The sequence below is a fragment of the Schistocerca serialis genome, chromosome 1 (assembly GCF_023864345.2).
Source record: "Schistocerca serialis cubense isolate TAMUIC-IGC-003099 chromosome 1, iqSchSeri2.2, whole genome shotgun sequence".
Taxonomy (NCBI): Eukaryota; Metazoa; Arthropoda; class Insecta; order Orthoptera; family Acrididae; genus Schistocerca; species Schistocerca serialis.
In genome coordinates this window covers 539,656,335-539,668,671 of record NC_064638.1, presented here as the reverse complement: position 1 = coordinate 539,668,671, position 12,337 = coordinate 539,656,335, and the positions used below count along the sequence as shown (strand labels likewise).

Genomic DNA, 12,337 nt, shown 5'->3' with positions numbered 1-12,337 from the left:
TAATTCATTCAGTAATAATTTTGCTATCAATAATCATTCTTCAGTAATATTCAGAGATTGACACGGATTATGAAGTGTGTTGCATTATAAAACAATGACCTAAGGGCACTTTTTTTCCCTACACTACCTATCACTACACAGCTGTTCAACACAGAGAGTGTGTGTGGTGGGGGGAGGGGGGGGGGGGGCACGCATGTTAGAGAGAGAGAGAGAGAGAGAGAGAGAGAGAGAGAGAGAGAGAGAAGAACTGGCAGACAGAAAAAGGATATTATAAATGACAAGCAGCTGTCAGCAACACGTGCCCTTTCTCAGTACAGCACGTTGGAATGCTAGTAAAAAAACACCAATCATGCTTCTCTCTCCTTTCCTTATGTTCTTGGTAATAAAGGCAATGAATGCTATTATGACCATTTAAGTGTAAACATTTACTAACTTTTAATACCGGGAGTACCATCCCATCCCTTATTTTAACTGGTAAATTACACAGTCTAGCAGTAAAAACTTTAAAAAGTACTTTTTCATAAATGCCCAGATTTTGGGCCCTTAAGACTGCTTTCGTCAAATTTCTAAGCAAATGCTCACTTACAAATGTCTTGCCCGCTGGGAATTTGCCTGGCCCAAATCACTAGGTGTGGATTAGTAATTTACTATAGAACTTTTCTTGTGCTGTACCATAAAATGTGTGCGATTCCAACACAAAACAGATGACACTAATCCTGCAAGTTCACATTCGATTAAAGGATTGTAGTAAATACTTACATGCAATTTATGGCTGTATCCATCAATTTTGATAACAATTCCTCGTGGCTTTGCAGTAATAACTGTTTTCATTCCCACCACTTCAGCAGGATACAAATCTTCTGCAACATGTCGGTTGAAGATCTTCACAAACAACTCCAACATTACATAGCTAGGAAACGCAAAGAACTATTACAGCAAAACTTATATTGACTGTTAATTATTATTACAAGGCTAGTTAAATGCCATTATTGCCACATACTTGAAAAGCCAGTCAGAAATTTTAATTGCTATTATTAAAAAAAAATTAGATTGAACCTTTGGACTTGGTAATTTAAAACACTGAGGTCATAATGTGGAAAGTAGCACAAAAAGTTTCTATTCACATTGTGAATAATGATGCAGACAGAGAATCTTTGCAAATAAACAGAGAATATGCACTGATGAAGCTTTTTAAAGTGAAGTGTGGCACGTCATTCTGGAAATGATATGTCCCATTTCCCTTCTCTCTACTGGCCAATGAAAGATGTCTGCGAGTTAAGGTAGTTAGTAAGTAGGAAGCACCTCACTTTTGGGAGGTGTTTAATGGTGAGTGCAGATCAGAGTTGTACCAATTCTGTGCCATCTATGAGACAGGTCTCGAACGGGTGCTTATACCCACTGGGTGGAGTTGTCTGCTCATTGGTGACACAGATGAAGGGCATGGAGAGAATGTGATCTCCACAACGTCAAAGAAGTACTTGCCAGAGAACAAATGGTGTTGAAATATATTTGTACCAATTGTTATTTCCTGGATGGACTCTCATTGATACACATTCTCTTGTCTCACTGGAATACAAGCAGATACAGTTGATCTCTATTTGTCTTGAACTGTATATGATTGGTAATACATCAAGTTCAAACTATCTTGGCATGTTATTCCAGTGGATACATTGGAAAACAGAATTCTCTTTCAGCACCTTTCAACACAGAAGGAGAAGAGTCTACTGGGAAGATCTGATCCATGGCTAAAGGAGTACTGATTAGCAGGATCTTTTAAGCTCAAGAATTACAGCAACTGATAAATACATTGCAAGTCCTCTGATGAATTTAAATTACAAAAATTCTACAAATCGAGCAATGAACTGTTTTACCTATGAACACCTATCACCAAAATAGTAAAAGCAGAAAGAAACATTTCAGTTGAGGATGTGACAGGATGTGAAAGGAAAAAGGTGTGAAAAAAGTATGGAAAAGAAGATTACAGAATTTTTCCCCCTTTTTACGAAATTAAGCAAGAGGAAATGTCATTGCTCAGGGCAATCACAGTCAACAACAGAAAGTCTAGCAAAGCACATGCTGTGTGGTTGGATTCAAATCAGTAAAATATTAAAGTAGAAGATGTTTGTGTTGTTTGTAATTAGAAAAAGAAGAAATTATTTTTATAATAGGAAGATATGAATTTTGATTGTACAAAGCAAGAGAGTCAGCCATTACAACACTGTGGGTGTTAATGGATTAGTAGACATCAGTCACATACAAACATTTGCAGTTGCAATGCAGAAGAGTTACATTAGTTTTTGAGAAGAAGTGAGCCAACTTTGTAGCAGAGGACGGACCCCTTGGCAGCGGTTTAACTCGACATGCGGTCTATAGTGCCACTAGTTACCTACCACCTGCTATACCATGGCAGTTTCAACATCAGCCCACTACAACTGATTTCCAAGAAGCATCTGCAGCTTGCCGGCATATCCACAGCAGTTCACTGCAGCACAAGGTTACAACATCAAGTTATATGTATTAGTCACAATTCTTCCTATTTTCCTGTTGCTGATATATGTTGACAGGTAATACAATTTGTTAGTCAACCTGCAGACTTTTCATAGGTTATTTCTTCAAAGTACTTTCAATATATTTATTGGTCACCATAACTCCTGTGCTGAAACGGTACACTAATCGATGCTCCTTAACCATGGATCAGCTCTTTTAAGTAGACTACTTCTCCTTTTGCATCTAAAAGTACTGAAAGAGATTTCTGTCGTTCAATGTATCCACTGGAATAACCTGTCCCGATAGTTTGAACCTGATGTATTGCCTATAATATACAATTCTAGATGATGACAAACTGACTAAATCTGCATGTATTCCGGACAGGCAAGAGAATGTGTTGCCATCTGGGCAATACCAACTGGTAAAAATAAATGTCAACATCAGTTTTTTCTGGAGAGCATTTCTTTAACTTCTCGCAAATCGTATTAAATCCTATTCTCTCCATGTCCTTCACCCGCAATACCAAAGGACAGACTTCTACCCCAGCAGGTATAAGTGTCCATTTGCAGTCCACCCAGCCAACAGCACTTGATCAGTGCAACTCCAATCTGCACAGACCATAAAGCACATCCCAAAAGTAAGGTGCTTCCTACTTGCTAACTACCTTAACTCATCAGCATCTCTCATCAGCCAATGAACAGCAGGGAATGACAAGTCACACTTCAAAAGCCTAAGGCAACAGACTTATGACAAAAGTTAGCATCTGATAGTTCATCAAATACATTATGATACATAACTTAGCATTTCCCTGCAGCTAAAATAAACACAGTAGCACAGTTAGATGGTTTGGGCACACTACAGGTGTTTCACACCCAAATGACAATAGTAAGGCATGAGCAACAGCAAAATACACTAAACAGGACTAGAAAAGAACAACTGACAGTAAAGTTAACAAAACTATGACAAACCATGTGAGGACCCACACCAAAGCATGAAAAGAGGTTATCATGTCAAGATTAAAAGGAGAAAATGATAGAACAACTTTAAAATAACATAGCAGACAGCCATGGCTGGATGATCATAGGAAGAAAGAGAATGAACCAGTCACTCTGTAGCACATTAAACCTCCAGCCTAAAAGCTTATGCCAGAGTCCAGACACATCCTATAACCTTAAAACTTTGACCACACTTGACTCATATCAGCTAAAATAGAGGGCAGATCCCCACCAAGACTCACTTCTGTCCTGTCATCATAACAGAATGCTTTCAATTAAAATATGGGGTACAGTGATTAGTGCACACTATAAGCCTCACAGAATCGGGAGTGTGGGGTCCTTTCACCAGACTAAAGCCATGTGCAAGGTGACAGTGCCTGAATTGGAATTATGTATGGACTACTTCATTCTGTGTGAGTGACTGGCAGGAGGAACACCACAGCTGGATACTTGACTTCACAGCTTATTGTTAGTCACTACCAACCATTCCTCCTCCCACACCTGCATGTACCTCTGACTTAACACAGAAATGACAGCCCACAGGGAAATAGCACAAAGTGTCACATTACGTCTGCTGCAGGCCTCCTCCAATCAGCTTCTTCAATTCCCTGAATTCCCACATGCACTGGCACCTAGAAGAATGACACCTATGTTGGAGGAAGTACAGTTGGTCATGTATCAGCTGCTACAACTTCTCAATTGGACACAGGTTCTGCATTGATTTTAGTGTTCCAAATGAATTCGAGTAGATGAGAAACTGTGTGCCCTGAGCAAACAGCATCTGCTCCAGTGCCTTTGGGAATGGGGAGGCAAATACTGATGACACAGTTGGGGAACAGGACAGAACAGCCAAGGAAATCCCAATGTTTGGTGCCATCAGTGCACACCATTGTAAAACTGTGAAGCCTATCTAAAATAGTGAAAAACGCAGGCCCTCTTGAGGGGCCAAGGTGTACATCTGCTCCAACACTCATCTCCGAAAGGCAATCCTTCTTACGAATCCCACAGGGCCTCATTGCTCATTGCCGATTACAAAAAGTCTTTCCACTGGAGGCTGAGCTACGGCATAGTATCAGGCATGTATGGCATGGGCAGCATTTTATAAGTATGCCACAATATGATGTGGAATGGTGGCTCAGTGGCCTCTGTCCAGAGGCCCAGTTTGGGGCTTGTTTGGAATGCCCCAGTGGCTATCCAAATCCCTTCATGGTGCATCATGTCAAACATCTTTAAATAAGACAGTCTTGCAGAACCATAAATTGGGCATCCATAATCCAGTCGAGATTGTACAAAGGATTTGTAAAACTGGGTCAGACATGTCCTATCTGCCTCCCTACCCCTCCCCCCATTAATTGTAGCTGAGAGATTTTAAAAATCTGCTGACAAAGGCCTTATCGGCCAAAAGCTTTAATTGTGAAAGTTTTTTTGTTGTGCCTATCTGCGACTCAGCATCTCCACTATATGGTGAGTAGCAACTTTCCTTCTCAAATGTTGTTACATTCCATCCTGGATTTTCCATTGTTAGATTTTAAATACTCATTGCTTTGAGCGACCTTAAGGTCCTTAAGGCCCAGAAACCTAACTATGTCTTGCAATGAACAACAGTGTCCCTTGTCCTCAACTCAAAGTTTAAACCAGAATGGGAACAGTTAAAAATAACACACAAGACTTTTCAGTTGAAAACTAGAAACCCCTCTTTTCGGCATATTCATCCAACCATTGAAGAGTCATTTGCAGTTGATATTTTGTTGCAAGGCTTGAAGAAGAACAAAAGACAAAGGAGCCATCCACAAACAAGGAACACTTGACAGGACATTTTACTACTGATATTAGTCATGCTATTAACACCAAGGGCAAAGACTGTTACACTAAAAACACTACCTTGAGTGACACCATTCTCCTGCTCAAAGCAATCTGGGACATCACTGACTCTGTACTGAAAATAGCTAGAGGAAGGACTCTGTACTGAAAATAGCTAGAGGAAGGACTGAATAAAAGTGGAAAGTTATCCACAAAACTCCCATTCGTGAAGTTGCCAGAGGATAAGATGCCCCCAAGTAGTATCACAGGCCTACTCAATGTCAAAAAATATAGCCAGAAGGTGATGCTGGTGCAGTAAAGCCTGTTATATAGCCATCTCCAGAAAGGCCAGGTTATCAGAGGTGGAGCAATACCTGCTGAACCCACACTGCAAGTGACTAAGGAGCTGCCTGGATTCTAAGATCCAGACAAGGCAGCAGTTGACCGTCCACTCCAAGGTTTTCCCCATGCAGCTGGTGAGGGCAACCTACAATAATTACTTGGGTGCCTGAGGTCTTCCCTGGGTTTTAAAAGTGTAATTAAAATTTTCTCTCACCATGAGTCAATAATGCGACCTGCCTCCCCAAATGAGGTTAAAAAGGGCGAGGAAGATTTCTTTGCTTTGTCCTGTGAGGTGCTGTGGCCTATTATAACGGATTCTACTGTGATCAGGGCACGTGCCACACGCCACAGACAATGTGGAATTCAGCTCCACATGGAAAAGGGGGCAATTGTACTCTTCATCAGTGGTGGACCGAAAGTCCCAATAGCCCCTCTCAGCAGCCACTCTGTGGCACCAGAAAACTGGATCCTTACTGGCGATGACAGTAAAGTTGGCAAAACAGGGTGCCATAGTCGGGGCAATGTATCATGGGCCAGTTTGGGGACTACTATTCTACACCTAAAGCAGCCACTGGGCACCTCCCTGCTCTCCCAAAAATTCTCCAGATGGTTTCCCATACAACAGTATGTGTTGAAAGGTTAATGGTTGTCAGGAACTGTTACCATGATCTCTTCTCACTTTCTAAAATCATTCAGTGCCATTTAGCCCTTGTTAGCCAAAAGGCTGTAAGGTTCTCTGCAGTTGGACAGCACTTGAACCTACACCAAGCTGACTGCAAAGTGACAGTCATTACTCCATCAAGGGACAGGCAGTCTCTTCAGTTGCCCAGAAAAATTGCAGAATGGATGTTTCTGTGGTGTGGTGGATCATTTGGATCTTATGATCCACCCATTCCTGGACACATTCATGATGTTCAAACTCAGCAAGGCATCTGTAAAGTGTCCAGTCTGCTCTACTGTGGTGTCCAATCTGCTCTACTGTGGTGATTTTCTGTCAGGCACAACACTGTGTGGCAGGTGAATCCAGACCGGAAAGTGATCACTGCCATGCAGGTCATCGACCATTACCACTAAGCAGTATGGGTGAGGGAAGGAGAGCAAAGCAAGACATCAATAACACAGAACAACCCTGTTACAGTGCAGAAGTGAGTGCTCTATCCACTATTTAGCAACTATGCATGTGAGGACAGGAGAAGCCTCTCAACTGCTCTACCTCACAGACAGGGAGCTGTAGAGAACCGAATCATACTGTACACATTAGTATCACCACAGAGGATGAAAAGGTTTGGGAGCTAAGTAAGGAGGTCATGGAGATCCATTCTGTTGAGCATGTTGTGTGGGGCAGGTAAAGGAACATACAGTCAACAGATGACATATATACATGGACATTGCAGCTGCTTGCAAGCTAGTCATGAGGGAGACGAGCAAGGAGTGACTTCTCCTTTAGCTCTCTCTCCACTAAGTTTGTCCTTTTTTTTTGGAGAAAATGGCCACGTAGCTCAGGGGCATCAGATGATTTGAAATTAGTCTCCTGAAGACATATACACAGTGATCTATCTTGAGCCAGTAGATGTATTTCCTCCATATGTGTCCTGAACCCTTGCAAGTTCCACCGAAGTATGAAAGCCATCTTAAAGGTGATGTTTACCCCTGCCTTGCCCCCTGTCATTCAACCATGGCCATGAGACTAAAGCACAGGCCGGTTCACTTGAGGAATTCGCTGGTTCTCTCAGACAAATGTCGACATCCATACCAGCAATGGTATGTTCATACTCACGAGCCTTCAGACAGGACCAAGGTCACAGGGTCCATTCAGAGCGGATTATTTGGACTGTTGGTCTTCGTCCCTTGCTTGGCTTTCGGGGACGGTGGCACGGCTGATGTAACAGAAACACACTGCTGGATTTCTTCTGATGTCTGCCAAGAGAATTGCTACATTGGCCAACATTACGGTCTGTAATTATTAATGTTGCAGCAAGAGGAGGGCTGTGTTGCAGGACCAGTGGCACAGGCTGGAAAATTCATTTACAAGTGCAGGAAGATGTCCCCTGCTCAGCCATCATAATTTGAGTGCTAACACTGATTTTCTGGACATGTTGATTCAACATCAAGGCAAAAGATTTCACGAAACTTGGTGACTGATCAGCATTACATACCTTCTTCATGTCAGAGTTGAGACACGCTGGGTGACTTATTCCCTGAATCGTCTTTCCTTCAGCAAAGATCAAACAGTGCCTGCTGCAAACCGGATGGGCCTGGAAGTAATTAACACACACTGGCAGGCCATCCATTGGAAACCTTGTTCATGAGCCACAGCGCGACACCTTCCACATGTAGCCCGATCACTACAGCCCATATTGGTGTGACTGAAGTGCTGGCAGTTGAAGCAGTGCTTGACTTTGGGATATAAGGATTAACCTTCATGCAGAGAAACCCCCCTGCTGCAATATACTCAGCCAACTTCAGTACACCGAATGTCAGGCTGAAAGACACTGACTTCTGAATATCACTATCGACGCTTTTCAGAACGTTCTGGACTTTAGTCAACCTTGCATTTTCCCATTGCTGTTGCAGTTCTTTTGTACCCATATCGATAATGTTTCAGCATGTTACAACTCCTTTAATGCTATTTAACCCCATGCGCAGCTCAATGTTGATGGGATACTGACCAAGCAGATTGGCATTCATTAGCTTCTGTACTTGAGGAGCTTTCATAGTCTCAAGCAGAAGAGTACCACTGCACAGCCTCTTGATAGAATTGAGTTGCCCTGAAAGCCTCTCAAGAGCTTTATGGACGCAGAATGGTGACATTTTTCAATGGAATCATCCAAATGATTCATCATAACAATGATATTCTCTACACAGGATGTAGTCCGGTACTGTGGATACTGCCTCTGACTTTCAGAGATGACCAACGTGGACCGGCCACACAAAGCCTCTTAGGACTTTTGGTATTAATGCTGCTCAACAGATCACCCAAACCACTGGAAATAGAAAAATCAGATCTACACTTCATGGAATTCCCACGAACAGTTAGGGAAGGAAGTCTACCCAGACAGAGCCCCACTTAGCCTCATATAATTGAGGTGCCGCAGGTTCCTCATAGGTTCCCCGCTAGCAACTGTTCTCCTGATGACACTGATGTTTTTTATAGAGGTTTTGCCATTCTCGCGATGTAGCAAGTTAAACTGAGATTTCCGTTCCCTGTGACACAGAATGTTCCACCACCCTGCCGCATGGTGGTCGCTGAAACATACTCAGAGTTTACAGTAACAGAGGACTAGTGGCTCTCACCAGTCCCCAGTTCAGGAACACCTGGGTCGCCAAGCTCATACCCAGCAATCGAGTGCTGAGCCCTCTGACAGCATATTGGTGCAAGTGGGTGGCAGGGGCAAGAGTCCAGGAGGCTCCAGAGAAAGGCAGCTGCCAATGTAACACATTCTTTATTGACACATTTGTGTTGCTTGATAAAACAGGTCAGTGGTCGGCTGGTCGCCAAATTTTGCTGGGCTGGCTGCCTGCTCACTGCAGGATGCTTATGCAGTTACTCCACCGAGTGCTGGCAGCATCATTACATTAGTTGGACACATGGTCCCAATGCTAGTGATGTGTAATTGATGATGGTGTATCTGTTCCAGCCCTGGGCAACACTTGGCTGCAACACAGTGGTGGATGCCCACCACTTTGAGACACCCATACAGCAATGGTGGATGACTGCTGGTGCGCAAGAGATGTAACTCACTGCACCCAGGGCAGGAGACAGTCATGCTGCTGGAGACGATGGAATGGCCAGCTGCACCACGGCAGTAACTCCAGGGACTAACTTTGTGTGTAAAGCTGTTGCCCTGCCATGGCCTCCAACAGGCGACTTATGCGAGCAGGACCATGTCGCGTCCTCGTCTGGAAGAGCCCCACCATACGGGCAGGGCTGTGAGACTAAGAATAATTCCAATATAAAAATGCATAGTACTTAGTTAGCAGCAGTGCACATTTTGTGCATGTGCACCACTATCTGCCCCATATCCTACACCACTGTCATCGTCAGTGTGGAAATCTGCTTTCCTGCTGCTTCAACAAGCTAACCTGCCTCACAAAATTGTATTGGCTTTGTTGAATTATTACAGCGACATCATCCTTGCTGACCTGCAGTCTGCTTCCGCCCCCTAGTGTTACCCTAGAGTAATGACCCACTCAGAGCATTAAACAGTGCATTTGCATCACATCTCAGCCAAACACTTACCTAATTACTAATTATCTCGTAGACAATTGCCTCACTGTGGGGTTCTACTGCTAGCTCAAAAACTGGGTCATTTTCTTGTACAGATTGTAAATTCTTTCTCACCTGGTATGCTTTTAAATAATTACTGCTCACTTTGACATAAGACAACACAACTTATCACTATTTAGCTGAAGCAATAATGAAGGAACAGACTCGGAGTCACAATTGTAAAACAATTATGGAACAGAACAGACAATGTTATTTATAGTTAACACACTTAATACATAGGTGTGCCCGGTTGAGAGTTAAAAACATTTTCATATTATGCTTCATGTTTGTACAAGATGCAGAGAAATTGATAACCAAACAACTGGTGGCTTGTCCACACTGGTTAGATACTGCATCCAATATTTCTTATTACACTCCTGGAAATGGAAAAAAGAACACATTGACACCGGTGTGTCAGACCCACCATACTTGCTCCGGACACTGCGAGAGGGCTGTACAAGCAATGATCACACGCACGGCACAGCGGACACACCAGGAACCGCGGTGTTGGCCGTCGAATGGCGCTAGCTGCGCAGCATTTGTGCACCGCCGCCGTCAGTGTCAGCCAGTTTGCTGTGGCATACGGAGCTCCATCGCAGTCTTTAACACTGGTAGCATGCCGCGACAGCGTGGACGTGAACTGTATGTGCAGTTGACGGACTTTGAGCGAGGACGTATAGTGGGCATGCGGGAGGCCGGGTGGACGTACCGCCGAATTGCTCAACACGTGGGGCGTGAGGTCTCCACAGTACATCGATGTTGTCGCCAGTGGTCGGCGGAAGGTGCACGTGCCCGTCGACCTGGGACCAGACCGCAGCGATGCACGGATGCACGCCAAGACCGTAGGATCCTACGCAGTGCCGTAGGGGACCGCACCGCCACTTCCCAGCAAATTAGGGGTATTGGCGAGGACCATTCGCAACCGTCTCCATGAAGCTGGGCTACGGTCCCGCACACCATTAGGCCGTCTTCCGCTCACGCCCCAACATCGTGCAGCCCGCCTCCAGTGGTGTCGCGACAGGCGTGAATGGAGGGACGAATGGAGACGTGTCGTCTTCAGCGATGAGAGTCGCTTCTGCCTTGGTGCCAATGATGGTCGTATGCGTGTTTGGCGCCGTGCAGGTGAGCGCCACAATCAGGACTGCATACGACCGAGGCACACAGGGCCAACACCCGGCATCATGGTGTGGGGAGCGATCTCCTACACTGGCCGTACACCACTGGTGATCGTCGAGGGGACACTGAATAGTGCACGATACATCCAAACCGTCATCGAACCCATCGTTCTACCATTCCTAGACCGGCAAGGGAACTTGCTGTTCCAACAGGACAATGCACGTCCGCATGTATCCCGTGCCACCCAACGTGCTCTAGAAGGTGTAAGTCAACTACCCTGGCCAGCAAGATCTCCGGATCTGTCCCCCATTGAGCATGTTTGGAACTGGATGAAGCGTCGTCTCACGCGGTCTGCACGTCCAGCACGAACGCTGGTCCAACTGAGGCGCCAGGTGGAAATGGCATGGCAAGCTGTTCTACAGGACTACATCCAGCATCGCTACGATCGTCTCCATGGGAGAATAGTAGCCTGCATTGCTGCGAAAGGTGGATATACACTGTACTAGTGCCGACATTGTGCATGCTCTGTTGCCTGTGTCTATGTGCCTGTGGTTCTGTCAGTGTGATCATGTGATGTATCTGACCCCAGGAATGTGTCAATAAAGTTTCCCCTTCCTGGGACAATGAATTCACGGTGTTCTTATTTCAATTTCCAGGAGTGTATGATGCTTAATGCTGCTTTACTTATGAGTCTATTTATTGCATTTGTTTTCCACTTCTGGCAATTTCAACCTTCAACAGCTTGTCCCGGTGCTTCCTTTTCTCTTAATCCTAAATTTACATCTTTTCCACATTCACATTAACAGGTTACATTCTCACTATAGGAATCCAGTCTACTGGAATCTGGCTATTGGTGATTTATGTTAACAGTCAGCTCTCTGACTCAAAAGAACAAAAGCTACGCACAGCAGAGCTGAGCCAAAGTGGCACTTGGTATTGCAGCACTCAAATCACTGTTACGTGTCATCGTCCTGCTCTGAACTGTTCTATGTGCTGTATTGGCTGCTCGGCTGAACTGTGCCCTTCCTGTGCAACAAAGAATCAATCAAGGAATGGATTAGGTCAGGCTCTATAGTTTGATTTGGAAATATTATATTCAGTGTTGGAAATAACTCCAAAAGTACATCTGCCAGTACAATTACAGTTGTGGAAAGTTCACCTGTGTCATTTCCATAACCATGGCATGTAGATGGGCGGTTGGCGCTGTTAATTCACATGTAGTCCCAACGATTAATTACCCATTTCTCATAAGTTCAATTCATCTGATTCTCTGTCAAGTCATTGTAAGTGAAGTAAATCCAATGAAAATCTGCTTGTTGGAAATGTGGGC

The 12,337-nt window shown here is 44.3% G+C and overlaps 1 protein-coding gene across 3 annotated transcripts in view; it reads right to left on the bottom strand.

Annotated features, from left to right (window-relative positions):
• LOC126475061 (nardilysin) overlaps positions 1-12,337 on the bottom strand; it is a 360,282-nt gene that overhangs the window by 167,133 nt on the left and 180,812 nt on the right. For all 3 annotated transcript variants that reach the window (XM_050102619.1, XM_050102633.1, XM_050102627.1), the window contains exon 13: positions 760-910. In XM_050102619.1, the coding sequence (XP_049958576.1) occupies positions 760-910 (151 nt within the window). The remainder of the gene's footprint in view (positions 1-759; positions 911-12,337) is intronic.